At 37.8% G+C, this 25,050-nt stretch overlaps 3 protein-coding genes across 3 annotated transcripts; 1 reads left to right on the plus strand and 2 right to left on the minus strand.

The window, feature by feature from the left end:
• Window positions 1–1,001: 1,001 nt before the first annotated feature.
• On the minus strand, window positions 1,002–9,968 carry LOC111345158 (SAGA-associated factor 29). Its single transcript, XM_022952437.2, has 12 exons — window positions 9,793–9,968; window positions 8,240–8,315; window positions 7,460–7,532; window positions 7,312–7,376; window positions 6,590–6,638; window positions 5,758–5,844; window positions 5,033–5,096; window positions 4,851–4,933; window positions 3,891–3,938; window positions 3,397–3,490; window positions 1,974–2,042; window positions 1,002–1,424 (listed from the first exon to the last, which is right to left on the minus strand). Exons 1-12 carry the CDS (start codon window positions 9,943–9,945, stop codon window positions 1,308–1,310), a joined length of 978 nt encoding a protein of 325 aa, XP_022808172.1. The 5' UTR covers window positions 9,946–9,968; the 3' UTR covers window positions 1,002–1,307.
• A 92-nt stretch (window positions 9,969–10,060) lies between these two features.
• LOC111345159 (TLC domain-containing protein 3A) lies at window positions 10,061–15,999 on the plus strand. The gene is made up of 5 exons (XM_022952438.2): window positions 10,061–10,251; window positions 10,433–10,516; window positions 12,748–12,955; window positions 14,699–14,794; window positions 15,487–15,999. Exons 1-5 carry the CDS (start codon window positions 10,124–10,126, stop codon window positions 15,802–15,804), a joined length of 834 nt encoding a protein of 277 aa, XP_022808173.2. The 5' UTR covers window positions 10,061–10,123; the 3' UTR covers window positions 15,805–15,999.
• Window positions 16,000–19,923: 3,924 nt separating this feature from the next.
• LOC111345160 (malectin) lies at window positions 19,924–25,016 on the minus strand. The gene is made up of 4 exons (XM_022952439.2): window positions 24,612–25,016; window positions 21,593–21,769; window positions 21,038–21,095; window positions 19,924–20,211 (listed from the first exon to the last, which is right to left on the minus strand). Exons 1-4 carry the CDS (start codon window positions 24,954–24,956, stop codon window positions 19,994–19,996), a joined length of 798 nt encoding a protein of 265 aa, XP_022808174.2. The 5' UTR covers window positions 24,957–25,016; the 3' UTR covers window positions 19,924–19,993.
• Window positions 25,017–25,050: the final 34 nt, after the last annotated feature.

Consider the following 25,050-nt stretch of genomic DNA (forward strand, 5'->3'; position numbering starts at 1 on the left):
CTGTTGTCTAAAGCGGAATTTTTAAGTATTCAAAACAGTTTTCATCTCTGTAGTTGATATTGAACTGTATATTATATCGTAACTAAAAGGTGTATAAAGAAAAATTGGTTTAGCAGTTTTAATTAAATTACAACAGATTTTGATGTGTACTTTTTAAAATAAATTTAAGCGTAAAGTGTCTCGACACTCGGTGGTAAACCGTTTTATCACCAAATGCAGTATTTAACACTTTTTGTTTTGTTGTTGTTTTCTTCGTTTTTCAGTATTTATTTAAAGTAAAACTCGTTAATCCAGATTTCTAGAAATTTTCCAGGACTTTTCTAGGCTCAGATTGATATTTCCAGGACTCCAAATTTCACATTTAACCCTTTCATTCTCAATATTTCCATACAAATTTCTTATGACGTAAATTCTGAAAACTTTACTGCTTCATTTAAGCAAATTTCTAGGATTATCCAGAACCTGTACTCTTTTTCCAGGACTTTCCAGTCAGAATAAAATTCCAGGACTTTCCGGGTTTTTCAGGACTCGTACCGGGTTTTTCAGGACTCGTACGGACCCTGCGTTTTCCTTTTGCGACACCTTTGAACTTTCGCCATAAATTCCCTTAGTAATAATAATAATTATAATTCAGCAGTGGACATTCCACTGGGTGGCTCTTCTTGTCCACTGTTTCCAGCTCGAACTGGAATTTGGAATGTTGGTTTTTGTGGAGGGAGAAAAACCCCCAGAGCAAGGACGAGAACTAATAACAAACTCAACCCACACGTGATGCCAGGTCCGGGAATCGAACCCGGGCCACAGCGGTTGGAGGGGAGTGCTCTCACAAGTTGGATTGTGGTATCTTCAGATAGATATAAACAATATTTCTCTTCTGAGCCACATCAATTCACTTTAACTTTATATGCCCTAACATCTAAATGTATCTTCTCCTTACTTCCCCATATACATTTCCTATGACTCTAACAGGGAGAATTTGCAAGACAATCACGAGGTCACAGTTTCGTTGGTGATTGTTTCCTTTATTTTCATGACCTTAACGTTTGATTCACTAGTGATAGTGTGAGGAGAAATGAGAGGCCAGTCACTCTTAGGAGTGAGGGGGTTATTTGCTTTTGAAAAGTTCTTGAACACGACACGAAAAATTACAAATTCTCAAGTCCTCAGATCCAAGCCGGCTTGCCATAAGCCAGAAAACCTTATAAGGGATAAGCTGGTAATCTTCCAAAAGCGCCAATTTTTTAGGGCACCAAGGATACCCTTATCGTTAAGACCCAAGTGTAAATTCACAAAGAAGGTCTGCAACGCTATCTTTTCTTCGTCTCTTTGGACGCCACCACATATCGCTGTGGCACATTTAGAGGAGGAGCGAAGCCATCAGCATAGGAAGTATCTTCAAATGACACAGAATAGTCATCCTGAGGCTGCAATAAGAATTAAGAGAAAAATGTCTTTTGATTCAATTGGGATCTTCATGACTTGCGAAATAAGACACACCCTTAAACATAACACATCATTAAAATAAATGTTATTTGTATAACGATCCTCTAAAAATTAAAATGCTTTTTCTCGGGAATGTCAGATTAGCCACGCTTAAGCCACAAGGGGGGTGTAACAACCCATGATCGTTCAGCGAGAGGGATTCTACGGATGAGTTGGTTTCCAAAAGGGCTTATTAGTGACCAAGCTTTCACTTTCGGTCGGTTGAGAGACAGTTCTCAGTCAGTTGATATAGTTTGGTCAACTGCCGGTCGATGGTCTGTCGACAGTCGGTCGATATCTGTGGACGGTTGATGGTCAGTCGTAAGTCGGTAGACATAGAGGTCAACTGTCAGTCGATAATCTGTCAGCAGTTGGTCGATAAATCGGTCAACTGTCAGTGATGGTCATTCAACATTCGGCCGATATCTTGGTCCACCAACAAATTACCAATTTACACATTTAAGACTGAAACCAGAGATACGCCCACTTACCCTTGAAGGAGGCTCGTAAATGACCGCCTTGTAAAAACATGTGGTTTGTGGGTACAGCGCCATCACAATCTCAGGGAATTAAAAACAACGATAAGATCTACAAGTTAATGTCTTATCCATATTTACAACCTAATGAAGTTTTACTGGGCACAGAGTATCTATAAGGGAAGCTATTACAGTGGAATTACAGATTTCTCAAACCTCTCGATATCTCGAACCAAACCTTGTTTCCTTGGATTTGCTTCACTTGTAATTTCACCCCCGATTTCTCGAACCAATTTGCGTTTCCCCTGGAGGTTCGAGAAATCGGGATTCCACTGTATGTAGTGAGGTAAAGTCTGTTTACGAGCCTAGTGGCCCATTAGGCTGGTGCTTAACTCCGGCTTCTGTAGAATGAAGCGACTAAGAGTATTTCTACTTCCCCCTGGATGGAATGCTCGTCCATCTCAGGGTTACCCCCCAGCATTAAATTTGCCGGTACCTATTTAAACAGCTGGGTGAAGAAAGGCACTGTGACAGTAAGGTATCTTACCTAAGAAGACAACACAATGTTCCGGCCGGGGCTCGAACCCGGACCACTCGATCCGGAGTCGAGCGCACCAACCATGAGGCCACCGCGCCTCCACACTGTATGAAGTAACTGTGCATTAAATAAGTGAACACAGGACATGGTAGACCTCGCAGACCTATTGCCGGCTCACACTGCCTAAGGCCTCATATTTTCCTGAAGTGAAGAATCGCTCGTGCCGAAGCGCTAATTGAGAGTTTTAGCACCGCGTTTACCTGAAACGTGAACGGCAAGAGTGACCACGTGACCTTGTTTCCCGCAAAGTGGGCACCAAAACTATTCCTTGTAAGTCAGCATACAAGGGCGCCTTCAATTCCAACATGACGTGAACTCACGCGAAGCTAAAGCAGCAAGTTTCATGCTATTTTACGTAAAACGTAAAAATGCAAGCTGATGTTTGCCGTTTCACGTAGATGCGGTGCTAAATCTCTCTAATAATGAGGGCCTTCTCGCCTTTCTAGAGGTAGCGGTAGTGTAGCTTGCCAAATGGGCGTTCTCCATTTCTCCATTTACGTCTTTTCTTTTTGTTCATTTCTTCAACTATTAACTGCGTTTTATTTTTGTTCGAGCGGTTAATGCGGCAAGCATGAGACGGACAGAAGGGCTAAGTGCATGAACAATAGAGTGCTTTTGTTTGATTATTTTTCCGCTCCTTCCCTCGCATACCATTCAGCTCTCACGTTCGTTGCGAGCTAGCCTACACTCGAATTAGACCGCAACAAACAACCCCTGTCCCGCACGCTAGCATAGACTGGGAAATTTTGTGCACGAGTTCAAAAATAGCGGCGAGGTTTCGGAACTCGCACATTCCATTCCCCCGCGTGCAGATTCAAGGGATATGATTGGTCAATTTACCTGATCTGCTTGAAAGAGAGCTTGAGGGTGGGTCACCGGGTTAGCCTTCATCTTGGGCAGCGGTATCACACGTCTTCGGCTCAGATGATGACGTCTGCAACGAACAGTACTACTGATTACATTTTAAAAGCATATGTTTAAATTCGTTTTCAACAAGGTAGTACTGTATCAGCTTCCTGAGGGCGACCAGCTGGCTGCTTTAACCCCTTACACCCTAAAATCGGTACATATATTCTACATTACGTTCCCCACGAGGTGCTGACAAGGAGAATTCGTTTCACAATCAGGAGCCTCTTTAGTTAGTGATCATTTCCTTTATTCTCCTGACCTTAATGTTCGATTCAGGGGTGATACTCTGTAAGGAGAGTTTGGACGTTCTTAAACTCTTAGGGGTTGAAAGGTTCACAAGGGGGGGGGGGGGGGAAGGTTTCATGCAGCAGAGTAATTCTCCTGGACTGTGCTCTGGCAGACAAATCGAAATCGCGTTCACTTACTCTTTGCCGTTTCTCCCAGCCTCTTCGTCGATATCGTCAACATCGTATCTTAAAGCAGAGTCAAGATAAATACAGAAACACCAAAACGTAAGGAGATGACTAAAACTAGAAGGATTTTTGAGACAAAAATCATTCGCCCAAACTCGAGGTTTGGTTTACTCAATTCTTATGGTCACAAGATTGCCCTGCAAAACAGGTCAGCTTGAGCGCGCGCCCGAGGTGAGCGCGAAGCGCGAGTCATGTGCGAGAGGAGGAGCGCGAAAAAATGACGTCACAATTTTTTTCGCGTTCGTCTCCTCGAGCTTGACTTGGGCTTGCTTTTATTTGCCTGAAAAAAGGCAAAAAAAGAAAACGCATGTTCGGCTAGGTCAGAATTCCCACTGAAAAATCTCATCTCTTTCAAACAGATGTTCTCCGAAAACCTTTCAGTCTTGTAATCGTGGCTCTTTACGAATCACACATGAAGATATAGCTTAGGAAAGGCTGGAATCTCGATCATTTAAAAACAACTAGGATTAGCCGGAACGTTGTTCGCAAGTATTATTTCTTTTGCTCATCCCAGTTAACCAGCACAGACTAAGGTACTTTTGAATATACAATACTGAAGGATGAAAAGTAGCCTGCAGTGCCGGCGTATTTTGGGCGCACGAGTGCACATTTTCGTATTAGGCCGCCATCTTAGATTTGGTAACTGTGAAAGATTGGGGCGAGGAAATATTTGCCGAGGAAGTGGGTGTTAAGTAGGTGTTTTCCTTCCCCTCCCTCTCCCCCGCTGCCCATTTTTCCCCTTAACACCTACTCCCTCGGCAAATATTTCCTCGCCCCAATCCTCCACAACTACCAAATCTAAGATGGCGGCCTAATACGAAAATGTGCACTCGTGCGCCCAAAATACGCCGGCACTGCAGGCTACATGAAAAGCACTTTTCCAACATAAATACATAGATTGTCAAAGGATACTTATTTGACGAGGGATTAAATGACACTATTTCCGCTAGGATCAACTGTTCTTCGCCGTCAGGAGTGCGCACACGCGCAGCAACCTAAAATGTAAGAAAAAGAAAACAGTTTGGATTTAAAAAGGGAAAAAGAGGGTGGGGGGGAAATAATTTAAAATAATGAGACATTATTGATCATCTTACATGATCTCCTTGCTGGGCGACATAATTAGGTTCTGCTTGAATGCAACCACAAAGAGGAGGGGGCCTGGAGAGGAATAGGACATGCATTAAATAAACAATATTTTTAACCAAGAAAGGTAGTAAAAAGAAGAACGTTTACACCTGATCCATTCTTAGAAGAAGAGAATAATTTTTTTTTTGTATGTTTCAGTAATAGGAATTTGTTAAATGCTAAATAGACTAAATCAACTGCCACAAGCTTGGCAGGCTTTTCCAGTCTGAGTACCATCTCTCTTGGACAGGCTTGCGTGCAACTTTGCAACTTTAATATAGGCAGATCTTTGAGTTCTCAAGCAATTTGGCAGAAGATGTTTTCAAGTAGCCCTATGTAGTTTTGTACTGGTCATTTCCAAGTGTTCCCCACCCACCCCACCCCCCACCCTTTGTTTCCCATCCACTGATCCAACCAGTGTTAAAAAATATCTGGAATGGGGCATATGGCTGGCAGATATTTCAATTACTTTTTCAATAAGCCACTTTTCATGGTGTAATTAGTGACAGTGCCCTGAAAAGTGGATGTAGGATGAAACTCACACAGGAGAGCCTGCTAACAGTAGACAGCTTGGTAAATCGCTTTAAAAGTAATCCCTGACTGGGTTGTGGTCATTTGTCGTTCATGAGGGCAGTAGCCCCTGGGCACTTCAGGTACCCACCTTCAATTAAGCAAGGTAGGGGGGTTAACTTACGTTTCAGAGGCTTTCCCCATCCACATTGGTAACTGCAGTGCAGCTTGCTGTAACATTGTCATTAGAACTCCTCGCCTCATTACTTTTCTAAAGAAATAGATGAAACAGCAACAAATCAGGTGCAAATCACCTTTTTTAACATTTGCACAAATCACATACCAATTGTTCAGGGGTTTCAAAACTTGCCGGCAATAGCTGGATTTCAGTCAGCTACTCGATAACATGTCACCTGTTACTCCAGTCAAAATAATTACCTTTTAGCCCTTTAATGAACCTGTCACAGTCACCTACATTTGTAGAGTCTGACACCTACTTCAAAACATTTTGAAACCCCTGCATGTTTAGCTGATTAAGGGCATTTATCAAATAATTTTTTGCCACCAAGGAGTAGCTTTACACGAGGATGGAACTTAATTGAGGGCAGAGTTACTTTACAGCCTTTATAATTCTACAAAAATTTCAAAGAGGAATGTTAACAGAACAACAGAAATGTCAATCTTTGTCTCTTTTTAGTGAGAAAATTGGCTCGCCCCTTAGGCTAGCTTGCTCTATGTTTTCAAAAATTTCGATATCACTGCCTTGTCATGATCCAAATACAAGCACAAATTGGCAGAGAAGGGAACCCTAGACATTTTGAATTGAAACAGTTGTTATTATCATCCTTTAATTTCTGTTACCTTTATCACTAATATACTCAGTTTTGCCATTGCCAAGTGCATTTTAGGACAGCTAACTCAAAAGAGAGATCACAATAATTTAACTCTGAAGAACTAAATTCTAGATCCAAGTTGAGTTCAAGGCAAACAATTTTTTTTTAATATGAAACAATCACCTTGGTTCTCCTGTTTCCTGATTACCAAGTCGGCTGCTACCACCACGCACTAAATAAAGTAAAAATTATCAATCTGTTATTTAGCTGCTTATATTTCTTAGGTGGGTGATACTCCATGAGAAAAATCACTTTAGAGCAGCATTGCAGTATTAACCCCCAGGCTAACACCCCTTGCATCAGTATGTATATTCTCCATACTGTTTCTCAATACATTTCCTGGGGTGCTGACAAGGAGAATTTGCTTGATGATCAAGAGCTTCTGTAGTTATTGATCATTTCCTTTATTCTCATAATCTTACTGCTGATATTCAGGGGTGATACTGTAATGAGAAGATGCTAGTCCATCACTATAAGGGGCGAAAGGATTAAGGATACAGTAGACCTCTTGCAGGTGTTCTGTGGCAAAAGGGAAAACTGTTACCCCACTACTTTAAGCACAACCACCATAAACTATATATCAAATGAATGGAAAGGTTATGAAATGCACCAATTAAATTTCTTTTGTCAGTGGTTTAGCTTGATCTACTTGTAAATCCACTGAGGCTTGACAATTGACAATAGACAACATCCCTTTGAGGGAACTAATTGGCTATCAAATCCGGCCACACTAATAAAACTTCTGCAGTTTCAATTTTGACAATTTACTTGCTAGGTAGCAGATACACAAAAGGTTATCTTTGGTTACAATAATGCATGAGGCTGAAATTAAACATTTCTCTCACCAATTCTTCTGTCATTTCTCAGTGCCTTGATGCTTGCTATTTTGTCCAAAGCCTTTTTGATTATCCTGAAAGTAAAGAAAGGTTCAAAGATTGTAGTAAATTGTAGTCCTGTTATGCTTTTAATGACACAATTTTAGAAGGCACTCACTCTACTTCTGTCTCTGCATCAGTTCCCGCTGTTTTGTACAAGCCTCTCAGCTTAGATTTAAAATAAGATGATACTACAAAAAAAGAGACAAACAGTATTAAGAAATAATGGCAGTTTCAAAGACATGACGATTTAAAATGGGAGGAAAGGACTGTGGATATGGAAGAATCATAACCATTTTGGTCTCTTGACCCTTTGAGATTACAATAACCAAAAAACACCCCTTACACACCCTAATACTTGATTAGGAGGTGTGAGGAGGGCTTCCATACTGAACTCCTGTCAAAAGATTTCTGAAGGGGACAGTTTGAGGGGTATAAGTTACCTCATCACTCAACTACTGGGCATACAAGCAACTCATTTTTCTAGTAGAAATCAACAAAAAAATAAGTTGGGATCAAACAAACTCTGAAAGCACAGAAAAGAAGAAATGTTGTTAAGATCAACATTATCAAAAGATCTTATTCCTGCCATCAAAGGTATTCAATAAACATTGCTATGATTTCATTATTCTTTGACTTTTCATAAGTCTACATGTCGGTTCACCCAACCAGAGACCCTTTCCCTGACAAGTTCAATTCTCCTTGATTCAATACAAATATCCCTCACTTTTTTTGACCTTGAAGAATCTTCTTTTTTTCCCTAAAATACTTCCTTACAACCTGCTACAACTGCCAAACCCTTAACAATGTAGATCAAACTTGGAGCCTTGAACTTTTTATCTTATAGTTTCTCAGTGGATTTTCAGGATGAAGGGCTTTTCATTATACTCCAACAAACCTTTAACTTCTGTCTTCATCTTCTCATGAGTTTTTGCAATGGTTGATAGGTTTTGTTCACTTTGTGTTCGTTGTTCCTAAGAGAGGACAGAAAGTTGTTAATCAAAATGATCAGAAAATCAGTATGTTTACAATAACCCTTTCCACCGTTACATAAATATGTAGGGCTGTGGTCTAGCAGTGCCCAGTGGCCCCTAGTGCTTTACTTTTGCTCTTGGGAAACTTAGAAATCTTAGTTTTTTTCATAAATATAACATATGCTGAGCACCCGGGATTTCACAGTTTCAGAGTACTGGGCTACCTTCAATTTTTCTTGGAGCACAGCCTTGTATTAGCATGCATATTCTCAACATTGTTCTCTTTACAGTATCTATGGTAATAACAAGGAGAATTTGTTTGACAATCAGGAGCTTCTATAGTAGGGGATCATTTTTTTTATTCTATTCATTTTTATATCACAGTGGAACCTTGATTTAACAAACCTCTATATAATAAAGTCCTTGGTATAACGAACAATACTTCAGTTTCAGTCCAGCTAAAATTACAGTAAAATGTAAGCCACAGAACCTCAATATAACAAATCCTCAAATATATAACGAACCAATTTCCCCAGTCCCTTCAGTTGGCACTTTGTTAAATTAAAGTTCCACTGTATATGATTCAAGGGTGATACAGTAAAAAAAAAAAAAAAAAAGAAGTCACACACCCTTAGGTATTAAAAAGTTGAGTTGCACTGTAATTTAACACTTATTTCTTGGAAATAACAGATACCTGAATTTACTCTAATGACAAATTTAAACCTGTCTGTTTCCTGAAATTGACTCATATACTCAGACCAGTGATTAAGAACAGACAATGGTGGCTCTAAAACAAATTGCAGTTTTTTAAATCTTGCCAGGGAGATACAGCGTGATGAGCTAGGTAACCACAATTTGACATAAAAAAACAAAAACAAAAAACAACAACAAGGGATTATATTACCCAACTCATTTTTGACTAATTTCACCAGCACGTAAAAATAGCTTACAACATTCCTCTAACTCCCAGAAGTGATGAACATTAAACTTCTCCCTTGAGTATCCAAACATAATCCAGCAAACAGGTAATGAGAATACTCAAACTTATCAGGTAATAATTGTAATATTTATCTCACACCAGATTCTTGTAACTAATTTGGAGGAAAATGTGTACCAGTAAGAGGGGAGCATTAACAATCAGATCTGGGAAGTTAAAGGATCAAGGATGATACCTAGCAATACTGAGCATCTGTTCAACTGAATAGCCTTTTCAATAACACAAATTGGGATATCTTTACTCACTCTCCCCAGGCCTTTTCAATAAACTTATGTGGACACCTGTGTATACATATCGATCAACTTTAATATTGAAGATTTGATTTGAAACTAACCTATATTTTTAAGGAACTAAATGTATGTAAAGGAGCCTTTGGGGAAATCAAGAATAAATATGTAATGATATTTGTTTTAAATTAAACCCTGAATCGCATCCAGAAGTAATATTCATATTCGCTTCTAATATATATGACGACAATACCTGGATTTGTAGCACAAGAGCATGAAGTTCCTTGAGTAGGGAAGGAACTGTGTTCCCATTATTGCTGTTGTTTGAAGAACCAGTTGCTAAGCTGCTGGCCTGACTCGCTGATGATGAAGTTGGATTTCTCGACCTTCTCATGTTGCTTCTCATACAACACTCGAACTTAACTTTTGACTCGTTACATCGACGGAGTTCGGACAGTCTTCGGTGTTTTACCGAAGTATCTTCGGGAAAGATGGCGTGATTCGACAGGAGACAACCGCGCTGGCGGCCAGTCCAAAATTAGCATTTCTTGGCATGCATGTGAAATCACGTATGTGGCAATAATATGGTGGGCATCACACTGTTTATAGCCGGCTTCTTCGCCTTTCCGTCGTCCCACATTTTGTTCACTTTTCTACAAAGGTACATTTTTCCAGGACTGAGCTATGTCGACAGATTTTCTATTAGCACACGGTAGGTTGATAGCGGAGAGGTGATTTAAAAGAAACCGGTGTGTGTAAACAGAACTAAACTTATACTGTAAAGCTTTTTCACTCTGGTTTATGTAAAATCCATGAAACACGACTTTTTACAATTGGGATAAAAAGGGGTTCCTTTTTCAGCTGAAACAATTTTACTGTTTACATTTTGACAGGTTTGTGTCGGCACTTCAGGCGCTTGGTGCCTCTCTCGTTGGCTTAAAAGTTGTTTTCACCTCCACTGACATCATGTTACACAGGTAAAGTAATAAAAAATCGACTTCCGCAAACACTTAATAACTTCAATTTTATGCGATAAGGTGTCATTGCCGACATTTGCCGTCTTTTGTGTTCCGGTATGTTGAGAACTCGCCAGTTTTTATGTTATTGCGCAAGTTTTTCATATCAATGTATTCCACTATTACCTAAGTGATTTTAAACTTCTTTCCTTGCCTCTTTCAACAATCCGTGAACATCTGTTGACATTCAGCGAAAATTTGGGCAAATTGTTTGTTTTGATGTCCGAGGCTGGGAAACAGGTGAATTTTGGAAGACCAAAAGCTGCCTATTAAAAAGTATCGCACCTTAATTTTGATTATTTTGTATTGGCGGTTACTTCCCGCGTGAGCGAGAGATGAAAAAAACTACTTCTTGTCCAATGTTTGCTGTTGTAAAAAAAAAAAAACTTGAAGTCGAAAAACCTCACCAAAAGCTTCCCGAAGAAACCTATTTCTTTCTGCTAGCTTACTGACATGTATTATATATGGCCGTAATAGCAACAATCCATTCTGAGATGGACACTATATGGACGAGTACCTTAATAAATAAATTACCGTGGAGATTTAACTGCGGTGTGGAAGTTATCCAATCAGTAACCAGCGGGAAGTGGAGCTTACCGCCCAATCTTAATTGCTGTATCCAAGATAATTGTCAGATTAAAGCGTGCCTCAGGCGTAGTCAGATTCGTAATTCCTTTTTGTCTCTTCCTCTCCTTCCTTTTATCATGGGATTAGCTCAGAAGTTTATCTTAGATTTTGTTGGTGTCATGTACTCTGAAAAGAAACTGGCCACCATACAATTTCAATCATGTTTTGCAATTCTTTCCAAGGAAGACTTTTTGTTCTTTTAGTCAACCACAAGTGCAAACAAGTATTGATTTTGAGAAAAGCATTCTAAAATAATGGTCTACATATCCTTATTTAAACTTGCAAACAATAGTCATATTAAAACTAAGCTTAAAGATAAAAGAGGTTTATGTAGTAAATATATATACCAAATAAAAGATTCAAGCTAGAGGCATCTTAATTATTAAAGCAGTTACATGAGACAATTTTTTCCAAAGCTGTGCTCTCAAAATATTCAAAGGTTACCCCAAGGCTCTTCTCAGAAATCTGGGATGCCTGCCTCTTAGAGGAGGACAGCTTGCCTTAATTGAGACTAAAGAATGTTGCCTGAGGTACCTGGGATCTGTGCTACTGGGCACTACCCTGAATTTTTGTGTTACTTAGCCCACATTATTACATGAAAAAAGAAACACACGTAATCAGAGGGTGGCAAAAGGTTTGTGCAAGTGATGTGTAACTAGGCCAAAATAAATATGTGGCAAGGCAAGTGCAATTCAGAATTTATAAACCACTATATATTTGATGCTTGATTTACCACTTGAAATTTATGTGACCTGTCACTTTATTTCTTTTTATTAAAACCTCAGGATTTTCTTGAAACCTTGCACACAGAAAGAGAGATTAGAATTTTTTCTTTTTTTTATTTGTGAAACATGACTTTTTCTAACATTTTGTGCCTGAAACTGGATCAGGAATTCCCCCCCCCCCCCTTCCTCTAATTGGAGATTCTCTGCTGGGATATGTGACTAAGGTTTTAAGGTTAATAATGAATGTACATTATTGATTAATGGGTTATTATCATTGGTGGTCATATATAGGAATGTAAACAACTTTACTATTATTTTGTGCTTATTTTGTGCCAAATTCCTTCCTGTTAAGAAAATTGAAGACTTAGAGTCAAACTATATATAAAGCTAAAAGAAACTGGTATAATGGGCCTTTGAACAGAGGTGCTCAACAATTATTCACCAAAGTGGAGTAAAATAGTGGTGGATATTTACTGCCACCTTTTCTGACCTTCAACAATTATTTTAGTATTTACCATGCAGAAAACAAAATAATTAAATAAATCTATTTCTGTCAATATATTGAAAATTGGTCAGAAATTAAACTCTTGAAGTGGGATTTTGTCACTACATCAAAAAGCTGCAATCACTTGGTAAAGCACAACAGGTTCGTATGAGGTTGTGCACTTACAAATGTCTGCTATCAAACACTATCTAGCTTTGAGCTGCCCCACTTGATATTTCTGCCAGCAGACTAATTTCTTAGCAACAACCCTTTAATGACTAGACAATTTAGAAAATACTGAAAGGGTCTGTAAAAACCTGGCATATATTATGAAATTCATAACTTTTGTTTTGCAGGCAACCAATTTTAACTCTGTATGCCTGCTTTGGATTGAGTTATTTTTATTATGATGTGGTGGTGATGTTTATTGGAACTTATCTTGAAGAAAAGCAGGAAGACCCGCAGAGAGACATATACCACATTTGGACAAAGTTTTGTAAAAAGAAGAAACTCATTGTCCTCCACCACCTTCTTCTCCCACTCATTGGGTTTCCTGCTGTTACTGTAAGCAATGATAATTATTGTTGTATAGTTATTGACTGAGAGGAAGGGCCTGATTGGAAAATGTGAGGGTAAACATTATGTGTAGACCTGGGCACACCCTGTTCATGTGTCCTGACCTAGAGCCAAATATTTTCCCATATACCATGATCTGATAATTATTATTATGTACTTAATTGACTAAGAGGAAGGGTCTGATGGGAAAAATATAAGGCTAAACATCATGATGTGTAGACCTTAGCACACCCTGTTCATGCATCCTGACCTCAGGCCAAATATTTTCCCATGTACCCTGACTGTTTCCAGTTAGTAAGCATTTGTTGTATGACCTCTTCTCTTTCTTTTTCTTCCATCTTGCAATTTGTATCTAGCCTCTTGCTGGACCTGAGGCAGCATTTTTATGGTCCACCTTATGCAATTGTGCATTTAGATTTTCTCAAGTAATGATGTGCATGCAGTAACAGGGTGCACCGATAGTATGGATCCTGTGATAGCTACTCTTTATTACACTATTTTGCGTCTATGTGGTGTGAGGTGGGGGGGGGGGATGCTCAGGTACATGGAGACTTTGGGTTGGCAGTCACTACTCAGATACTTTTTAATTGTGGACCCCATTTTAGAGATAAATTCGCGTTCAGAATAATATCTGAATCTGAATTGAAAGGGCTACTTTTCATAGCAGTAAAAATTTTATGTTGACATAATCAGTTACAAATATTCTGTATATTGATTGAATACTGAAGTATTTTGTTCCTCATGAATTGGATGCTGAAAGTTTGATGTTTTCATGCATTCATAACAATTAAAAATATGTACATGTGTATATCATTTACTATTTAGTCAAAATGAATTTTAAGTCAGAATTAAACCTTTGTTCATTAGTTTGATTTTTGCATCACATCTCCTTTCTCTTGTTGTATAATTGAACCCTTTCTCTCTCATAAAGGTCTCTTCATAGACCAAGGCCTGTATTTCCCTTTTACTCCCAGAAGTGATTCACATGTAACTTCTCCCTAACATATCCATACACCATCTTGCAAACACGTAATATATGAGAATGCTCAAACTTATTGTGTATATGTTATCTTGATCTGAGTCCTAATTCTCGTAACTAGTTTACAAGGAAATGTGTATCTGCTGTAGGGGAGAATAACAATCAGGGCCCATTTTTTCGAGGGCTGATTTGCGCTAACCCGGGGTTAAATTCTAATCCTGGTATCCATATTTCTCTGTTCAAAAGCCATTTTGGAAAAATTTTCCTAATTCTTTTTAGAGTATTTAATCATCAAATTGTAGACAATGGCCTTAAACTGAATTTTCTGTTAAAGCTTTCACACCTGATATCAAATTTCACAGTAACCCTGGGTTACTTTAACCCAGCTTTGAACAACCCAACTCAGATCTTGGAAGTTGAAGGGTTAACATCCACCAACACCCCTGCACTCAGTATGGAAACCCAGTATCCCTGGGTTAGAAAATAGATATTTTCATCAAAATCTACAATGCTGACCTATTTGTCTAATAGACATACACATCTTAACTCAAAATGTTTTCCTTCCCCTCCCTCTCCCCCGTTGCCCATTTTTTCACTTAACACCTACTCCCTCGGCAAATACTTCCTCGCACCAATCCTCCACAGTCACCAAATCTAAGATGGCCGCCTAATACAAAAATGTGCACTCGTGCGCCCAAAATACACTGGCACTGCAGGCTAGGTTTGTGAAAAAGGTTGTCTTTCTATTTTAGGTATGGAGGAAGGAAAAAGGGGACTTCTTCTTAGCATGTGTATATCTAAATGAGATGAGCACTCCATTCTTGTCCCTCAAGGCAGTCTTAGAAAAGGTATTAAATAGTCCCATTCATAGGAAAATCATAATTTTAATTCGATTACCGATTCTAACTGGTACATGCAGTTGGGCTTGGAGAATTACCTATACAGTACTTTAAACTTGCCAGTTACCTTGCAGATTTTATTGTTTGCCATTTTGATTTCATTAAGTTACTCTTAAGTCAGTGGAAGACACAATGGGCCAGCTAATGTCTAGTGCTCAGGATTTCAGGTTAAGTCAGGTCTGGGTTCGAGACCTGGCTGGGTGAATGTGTTGTGTTCTGGTGTTGTGTTCACTTTCACAGTGCCTCTCTCTATCAAGGAGCATTGGCAAAGTTTCAGGGTCAAGACTGTTGGAATACTGGGGGGTATGGGTAACCTTGCAATGGACTGGCATCCCTTCCAGGGGTGGGGGGAGTAGTATACTCCTTACTTCATGATATGGAAACCAAGATAAGCACCAGCTGGATGGGCCACTTTGCTCAAGTACAGACTTTAACCCTCTTTACCCACTTCAGACAGTTTTTAAGAGACTCAGAGAAAGCAGAATGTGTTAATCATTGAATCTAAACTCCAACTTACAAATAAAACCCTGAAACCCCATAGTCTAATCAGTGCATGAGATTAGGATAGTTTTGTTTCACTTCTCAGATGCCATCACCCTACAAATTATCTTCTAATGATTTTTCACTCTCTTCTTTTTCAGTTTGAAATGAGGAAATCAATCTTGTATGTAACTAATGGTGTTCTTTTAGCAACTATGTTTCTGTTTTGTAGAGTACTTGTTTATCCCTATATGTATTGGTGTTATGCTCAGTATGCCAACATACCCTTTCTACAAACTCCTTTGAAAGTACCTCTTTTCTGCAATTCATTTTGCTTTTTGTTGTTCAGTGTACAGTTGTACTGGTTTCTCATAATTGTGCGTGGAGTGTTACGGTTCTTTAAACCTTCACCAAAATTGCAACAGAAACCAGTTTCAAACGTAAATGGTGAAAATGGTTTTCTACATAAAAGTGACTGATGGTACAATAAAGTAAGTGAATATTTTTCAGAGGAGTTAAACTCAAGCTAAAAAAACTCAGTGATGTACATTGTTTTAATGAAAGTTATTGCCCCTAGCACAACACTAGTGGGCTTGAAGTGATAAGAAATTATTATTTACAGGCCTAGGCAGATAGTTAAAGAAGAAGTATACTCCACAAACCATTTCATAAGTACCAGTAGATGTCAATGGATACGATAGAAATTTCATGGTTTTTAAAGCATATATGAAAATTTGGACAACAAGATCTGAAAAGCATTGAAATTGGAAAGCTCAAATTCTCTAAAGTTTTCCTCTTTAAAAAAATACATTTCCAAAGATCAAATTTGAGAATGCAACATAATCTAAGATGTGCAAGAGAATTGGTTTCTTGAATGTTGAATGTTGAAGAGGGTATATTTATTGAAGTAAATTTCATTTGGTGGGTGGGTGAAAAGCAATGAGCCTGGCAGGTAAGCAGCTGTTTGGTCAAAGTCTGAATTTTGTTAGGCTTCTTTTCTGCAATTGTTTAAATAGCAACTGACCTGCAAGGATCTTTGCTTTACTTGAGGGTATTTAATTAATATTGGTGATTTATTATGCTTATCAATCAAAAAGTGATCATCAGAATGTAAATTGTGTATAGTTTATACCAGGAATATGGATATAAAATCACAGAGAAAACAAAACAGAACTGCAACTATAAGATGAAACTACTATCTATGAGAAAAAAAAATAGTGATTATACAATTCCTCACTAGTGGAGCTAGCTTAGAAAAAAATGTAGCTGAAAAGATTCATTGCTTCAAAGCTATTTAATTACTAAATTAAAGTATTTATAAGTACTTGTTTCAAATTAGATTGAATGGCCTTTAAACCTTAGAAACAAATTTATGCATATTTATAAGCCTTAACTTATAAATTGTTCTGAAGAGTAACAAAATTTGCTAAGTTGATAAAGCATGTAATTATTTAATATATTATTTTGTCACACTGCATCTTGTTGACTTTTAGAAGGGAGTATGGTTTTCAAGGTGCCATGTTTTTGAAATTTTTCGATTTTTAATATTTGTTTATTTAGTCATTCAATAGGACTACTGTCTGTGAAATTGGGAAGATTTTTTTTATCTCACAGATGCATGCCATTTATCTGTTGGGTATCAATTTCAAATAAAGCAGACATATTATAATTTAAAGGTCTCAACAACTTCTTCTTTCTTCATTCACACGGGGCCTTATGTTGAAGCCCAGATTATGTAAATCTTTGTTGTTATTGTTTTTTAGGGAGTTGGGGAGGGGGGGGTTCAAATAAAAAAAATTTTGAAGTATTAAAAAAGTAGCTTTGAAGTTGCTTTTTGCTTCTCACAAACCATTGAAAACAATCATTGCCAACCCATCCAAGGCACAGGTTGTTGAGGTAAGGTAAAATGGTACGATCAAACCTTGATTAGCTGGACTTGTGGGGACTGGGCTTAATAGCCTGCACAATTGATTGTCCAATGATCAAAAATATGAATATAATTGTTTGAAGATAGTGGAACCAGAAAAGCAATCAAAAAAATTGAAAAACCCAGATAATCGAGGTCAGAATAGTCAAGGTTTGATGGTAATGAAAACTAGGTTACTATGTAGAGGGTGATTATTAATTATTGATTCTTGAAAGGGCACATATTATGAAGACCAAATATTTGAGGAAAGTTGTCACTTCAGAAGACAGTGACCAAACGTGTGCAGGATCATATCCTGTTTTTTAGAGCAATTTTCAGTTGCTTTGGAGAAACAAAACTAAAGTTATCCCAGCAACCAATCAAAACAAAGGACTGAATTTTCATTGGCCAATGAGAACTCAGTAAAATCAAGCAAACTGATTAAAGCATGGGGAAACAAGGGACCAAATTGCAATTGTTTTGTAGCTTTGCATCTGATTTGTTAAGAGGGCAGTGCAAGTTTTCTGGACCAATCACAAAGTAAAGTTGTATACCTTATTATAGGAAATTAACAATGCATGTAATTAACGCGAATTTCAAAAATTCGCGTTAATTTTAGGTATCTTAATTTACCTAATTGTTGATTAAAATGACGTTAATTGAAAGCATCGTTATTTAAAGACACCTTTATTATAAGCAAAGCTACAATTCCTCTACGTCACCGTCAGAGTCGGTTGAGTCATCATCATTTAATATTAAGTTCAAAATGTCCTTAGATTCATCAGTGTTGCGATCGTCTTCTCCGAGGGGATAACTCACTTCTTCAACTTTCTTGCGCAAAATGTCTATCGCATTTTTGTCATCCCATTTCACAGTCACCGCAATGGGTATTTCGAATCCACCTTGAACAAGTGGAGATGGCTTATATTTTATCGCTGTGACCTCTCCGTTTATGACAGCTTCTCTCTGCAGTGCGTGCCAAGTATATCGGCGCAATTCTATTAGAATATGTCCGACAGTAGAAGGAAATATGGTTCCTGGCAATATTGTTTGCCCAGCAACTGCAAACCGGTCGTGTTTATTGTCTTTCTCTTGCTCGAACGTGAGCTGTGTCTTAAGGGTTTCCAGCTTGTGCAATACACGTGATAACCTCTGAAAGCAGTGTTGAATTTCAATGTGGGAATAATTATGCAACATACCGCACGGAAATTCGCGTTAATTAAATGTATGTAAACATAACTTTTGGAAAATTCGCGTTAATTTTATGACGCGTAAATTTTGTTCGCGTTATTAACATGCTTCATTATATTCCTATAATAAGGTATAACTGATGCAATCACATCCAATTGAAAATTGCTTTGATGCTAACACCTTTAACTCAAATTTGACCAACCAACTTCAGTCCTCTGATAATAAAATTGGATTGACTTTGTATGACTGACATGTGGGTTGAAGATAACAGGTTGATAAACATTAAAATTAATATGTCGTAGGATCCAATGCAGTAAAGAGAGAACATGAGGCGTAGAGAAAACTATCTGAATTCAGCAACAGAGAACAAAATTAATAGATTCCATGTTGCCATGCTTCTGTACAGTAATAGATCAGAGATGTCAAATGTGGTAAGAACATCAATGACATACTTTCTGCTGTGTTTACAATTTTTTTTCATTTCAATTGTTGGTTCTTACCACATTTTAATGTCATCTGTGATCTAACTTAACAGATGCATGACAACATCAAATCTATTTGGTAGGCATTCCTTAACAGTTTAGCATCGAAAGATACCCAAGAAAGCACACCTGTTTACATAACTACTGTAAGGGTTACCTTTATTTGACACGAATTCACAAATCTAAAACTTAGTTATATCACTACTATGACAGACCCTTAGCTTGGTTTTTTTTTCATAAATAACAATTCAATTTATCATGTGGCCTTCCAGTTGTAAAAATTTGATGAACGAAGGCTTTACCCTTAACCCTATGAGTGACAAGTAACAAATTTCTCTTTGCAGCAACACTGCTGGATCATTCACTAAGATCAGGAGAATTAAAGAATCTGATTGCCAACCGAGGAAGCTTTGATCTTAAGAATTCTCCTTGTCAGTATCAAAAGGAACATATAGAGAGAGGAGTTTGGAGACTTTGAATTATTAACTGATGTTAGGTTGTAAGGGGTTAAGAATGTGCTGGGGTCAAGAGGTGATCAGAGATGTTTAGTTAACCTTTTTTTTTTAAACCAGGCTTATATTTGTAGTAAACTACCATGCAGAAAAGTAATGAGAGTGAAGAAAATTATCAAATAGAGGATATGGTCTTCAAACAACACCAAATTCTCAGGACTAGTCTGCAGAGTAAAGTTTGACATTGGTTTGGAGCATTACTTTCAGATTCTGAGAGCTAGAGGGTTGAAAGAAAACTCACCTTTATCAATTTGTGATTACAAACTAAGGTAAATGGTTGGAAATCAGAGTTCAAATTACAATTTACATCTTAAAGATGAGGAATCAACAAGGCTAACCCTGAATGAAAACACAAACACAATTATTTTGGTGTTTTCACTACTGGGACAAACACTTTCAAAAACTATTACATCAAACACTTTGTAAACCTATGGTAATGACGCACAATATTTTTTACCACTAGAAACTTTTATGTTGGGGATTGAATTTTTATCCAGCTGTTTTCAAAGCTTTGGGTAACAGCAATTTTTTATAATGTAATGCAGTGTAATAAATAAAATCAACCAAACCGTGGATGTTACAATTTACACAAACAGAATAGTGTTGGTAGAAACACTGCAATAGCTATAGCTATAGGAATTAACATGCTTGATTCATCATTGGCATACGGGTCAATTGCTTTAGGGCCGGAAATCTTGCGCTGTTTCTTAGGTTTATCTTCTTTACTTTCTTCATCTTCGTCATCATCTTCATTATCTTCCCCAGGGCGTGGTAGTGGAGGTAACTTGGGTACATCTGTAAGTGAGAATTGTGGATGGCATTCAAAAACAAAATCCACATTTCTATCCTTCACTTGATAACATCCAGATTCAATTCCACCATTAAAAATCATTCTTAAACCTTTTCACACTCTCTCATCAAGTTATTCCCCCAAACTATCTAGTTTTAGGTATGTCGTCAGGCCAGAGCCACTGAATTATCATCATTCTAAGTTAGTACACAGGCTATGAATTGTAAACTCAGCAGGCCATTTTTCACCCAATGGCCTACTAGTTCAAGCACTTTTTTTTTCAACCCCAAGATATAATAAACATCTTACTAACTTCCTCCCCCCCCCCCCCCTTGCATTTATGGCCCCCATGCTTCAAGCATGGGCCCTAAACCCAAGTGGACAAAACTTATTACATAACTTACAGAGCAGACCCCAAACTGCTACAAAGTACTTCTAAGAAGAAAGAAAAATATAATGCAGGGGAGATTGTTCGAATCAGCACCTCACTCTCAGAGCAAAACTCATAGGAAATAGATAAGAGAGATTAAAAGAAAACTATGTTTGAGATGTCAACTGAATAGGTTTATGACCTGGTTCTGGTTATGGTGTTCTTCCAATTGACCCTTTCACTCCCACCATCTGATTACTATTTCTCCCCTCTGGTTGCTGGACATTTCCTTGTAAATTAGTTATAAAAATTTGGTTTTAGATCAAGAAGACAACTTTCACCTGATAAAACTGACTATTCTCATTACCTGTCTACTGGATAATGTATGGATATTATGGGGAGAAGTTACATGTTGATCACTTCTGGGAAGTAAACAATTTCCATAAGGAAATGGTACTCACCTTCAAGGGTTCCTTTCATGACTAACACAGCATTAACTTTGGGATTATCATAGTAGCCCTGTTTTTGAACAATAAAAACAACAGCGTATAAGGAACTATGAATTGCAAAAACAAGACCACAATTATCCTGCAGTTACAGAAACTAGGGCATTTTGGATTGGTCACCATGGCCAGTAGGAAAACATTTGATGACTAAATTCTCAACAAACATGGCCATATTGGCAAACTTAGTTCAGCAATCAAATAGCAAACTGCTAAAGTTCAAGAAGAGACAAACCTGCGAATTAAACATCATTAGCAGAGTGCTCCATCATCGCCACTCTCTCCAGTTGTATGAATGTTGAGTCTTGAAAGGTCACACGAGCATTCAAAAACAATTACCAGCCACTTTTGACTAAAATTTTCTTGCTGGAGACCATTTTCTGATTTTCAGTGGCCAGAAATCCTTAAGCTTAAAACACTGTTTAGCAAGTGCTATTGACAGAGTTCATATTGCCCATGAAACGCATCTCTTGTCATAAAGAAAATGTTAAGAATTTGTACAAACCAACTTACCTTCATAAATTCAACATAAACAGTTCCACTGAATGGCAATGTTTCCCCATCAATCAAAACTTGGTTGTTGTTTATTCTAAATGGAATGTACTCGTCATGACCAATCCCTCTCCCAACTCTCTCATAAATGTCTAATCCCTTGAGCACGGGGTGTTGATTTACTGCCACATCAAACACCTGCAAACAAACCAAACAAAAAAACATAAGCTTCATCCCAAATATCTCCAAATTGAATCTCTAAGTTTGTGACTTTAAACCATTCTGACAAAGGGGTAATGCTTGACATGTCTGCTTTAGAAACTCTTCACCTGGCCAAATTACATCATCAACTAAGCAGACAAAACCAAATTATCTTGCAACATGCCCCCCCCCCCCACTACTCCCAAGAATACAGCACCACACACTCTTAAGAAACTAACCCCCTTTCCCTTTATTCTAGTATCAACAGCCCATTAATCCAAAACTCTGGTTCAGGGTTATCACAAAGCACTGGCTGTAGGTAAAATTTGCTGGATGAAAAAGCAGCAATTGCTGGCTGAATTTTTAGCCAGCAATCACTTGGTAAAACAGAATGGACACTTCCAAGGTTATACACTTACAATCGTTCACCTCCTTTGAGTCGCCTTACTTAAAAATTTCATCCACAGCGTAGCTTCTTAGCTACAACCCAGCTGATTGCATGAAAAAGTATTGGAAGCACAATTTTGCTGTTCAACAATTTCCCAAATTTTGCCATTATAACAAATCTTTGTAGTTTGAAGGGACTTAAATTTCAGCTGGGAACAAATCATTGTGATTTTCTCCTTAAGCACCAGAGTATCAATAATGAGGTAACAAAATATTTTAAAATCTGTTAAGCTGTCGAGGTCTTTGTAGAAATAGATATTTTGAGTGATCCACGATGTAAAGGACACGAAGTGGCCCAAGCAGAAGCAAAATTATTCTCTCAGGTGGAGGACAATCCTTAAAATCTGTAAAATTGATAATACAAAAAATCTTTTTGTTATGAAACTCCTCTTTTTGTCCTAAATGATTTGAAAGTCCAAGAAACTGCCTCACAATGACATGAATTATAACCTTGCATCAATATGACCGGGTTAGGGTCCTAAACCCTCAACTCCCGATATCAGGTGTTGGATCAAATGATAATTCCCTAGTGAACATTATTTTCAATTATTTTCAATTTTTTTTCCATTGGGTGCTTGATATCGAGTTGATACTGTAAGCAGGGCTCAACACTAACAGTAGCCCACTTGGCACAGACTATTAGAAATTCAGTTTTGGCTGGTTGTTTTCAATTTCCACCAGCCAATTTGGCTCATAAACAAACTGAAATGATCATAACATCTAAGATGTCACTAGCTAGTAAGTTGAAAAGTTAGTGTTGAGCCCTGTGTAAGGAGAAATTATGTCTTGGTCACTCCTAAGAGGAAAGGGTGAAAGAGGAAATTCTATTTCATATGATAAAATACTATGCACAACAGCAGGTCAGATGTTGTTTCATCCCATTTTGAGGACTTCCACTCACTGCTGCAAGTGAGTTATTGTTTTTTTCATTTTATAACTTTGTTTGTACGCTACAAAAATCAGTCAAAATAAAAGAACATGCAGAGTGAATCAAACATGACAGCATTCTCTGGTTTAAAATGACAAACATTACGAATTTCTCCGTACTGTTCTCCAAACATTTCCAAAGGCGCTCACAAGGAGAATTTATTTAGCAGTCAAGAGCTTCTTCAGTTGGTGATCATTTCCTTTATTCTCCTGACCTTAATGTGTGATTCAGGGATGATATTGTCAGGAGAAATAAGCTGCTAGTCACTCCTCAGGGTTAAAGACATTAAACATAAATTTGCATCACAGATAATTTGCTTCAACAAAAAGTTGAGAGAAAAACGTTAAAACAGTGAATTAAGGAACAAGTGATATAGTTTGGAATAATAGAGTGTCAATTTGGTAATTCTTTGGAATTGTCACCCACTTTAATAGCATTAGAGGGGTGCTTGGATTCAAAATTTTTCTTTGAATCAAAGGTTTATCTTGGAAATTACCCTTGCATTGTCACAGTCAATACATCATTAATACGCCATACAGGCACTGTTGAGAAGAGCCTTGGAAGCGTGAAAATTGGGTAATAATATTAACCAAGGTGTTGGTAGATTTATCAACAAGCTCTCCCTGAAGAAATTTTGTTTGTTTTCACTTTTTAATTAACCATTTCACTGTATACAAAGTTAGCCTAGAAAAATGAAACACCAGCATAACAAAACTGTCTCTATCGGTAACACATTTTACTACATATCTTGCACGCCATTATCGAAAAGAAATCCACTGAATTGATAATCGAGTTAAATTATATAGGCACGTGTTCTCATTTTAAACCGATTCATTCCAAAATAAAGACCAATACCCGCTTTTGAATTGAGGGCAACCTAATAAGAAGTCAATACAATAGTAACTCACATAAGTAAATCACTACTTCATTCTTGAAATTCAGACAACCATCGTTGTTGAATTTGCCCGATTTTTTTCTTAAATGGCAACTTGTTATTTCAAACTAGCCTTTTGCAGGATTTTTGAGACACAATGAGAGGTCAAAATTTATTATTTCAATTTAGCCGCTCGAAGATATTCGCTTTCGATGTAAATCAATTTCTCCCCCCAGAAGCCAAACCAAGTATTAGCATATTCAAAAATACATATATATAATAATCAATGCCTTTTTATTCCTTGTTTTCCGCGAAAGTTCAGCTTTTGTATAAACCCTAAAATAAACAAGCTCTTACATTGACCATTGTAGAGAAAGTTAACATACATATTTCATGTAAATAAACTAACTTGCATGTGCAAAAGCCACACGAAAATTAAAAGTACATCCATCAAAACAAAAAAGTCAATTTGATACCATAGATTGGAACACGACAAATGGAAACACAGTTCAAGCTCAGCTGCATTCACCGCTATCGCTTTCACACGTGGAGAGTTATGCATGTATTTCAGTTACAAGATCGGCACTTACCTTTAGTCTCGGACCTTGAAAGTAGACCTCGCAAAACTTCAAAATCAACACATAATCGCCGTTTTCCTTTATAGGAATATTGTAGCCAAAGTTTGAAAAGTGATATCGTTCCGTTTGGTAGAGTATTTGATCTGCGGGAGCGACCCTTCCGATTGCTAACGATTTGCCAAAATCAGACGCGGTGCCCACGGTAAGTTTGTCAGCTTGGTAGTGAACTCCATTGAGATCTGTATGCGCCGGTCCGCCGCTATTTACAGCATATACAACTTCCCCTGTACTTGAAACCTCTCCACAAAGTATTCCCAATAGAAGAGTGACAAAAAACTCAAAGAGTAAAGTTTCCATATTGCCTCTTTATACCGAGTGAGGTCTCCCTCAGGCAAAATGAAGTTTCGAAAAGATCCGCACAAGTCAAAACTAGTAGGGGGAGCCTAGTAAC

This window comes from Stylophora pistillata, chromosome 13, assembly GCF_964205215.1.
Source record: "Stylophora pistillata chromosome 13, jaStyPist1.2, whole genome shotgun sequence".
In the NCBI taxonomy this organism is placed as follows: domain Eukaryota; kingdom Metazoa; phylum Cnidaria; class Anthozoa; order Scleractinia; family Pocilloporidae; genus Stylophora; species Stylophora pistillata.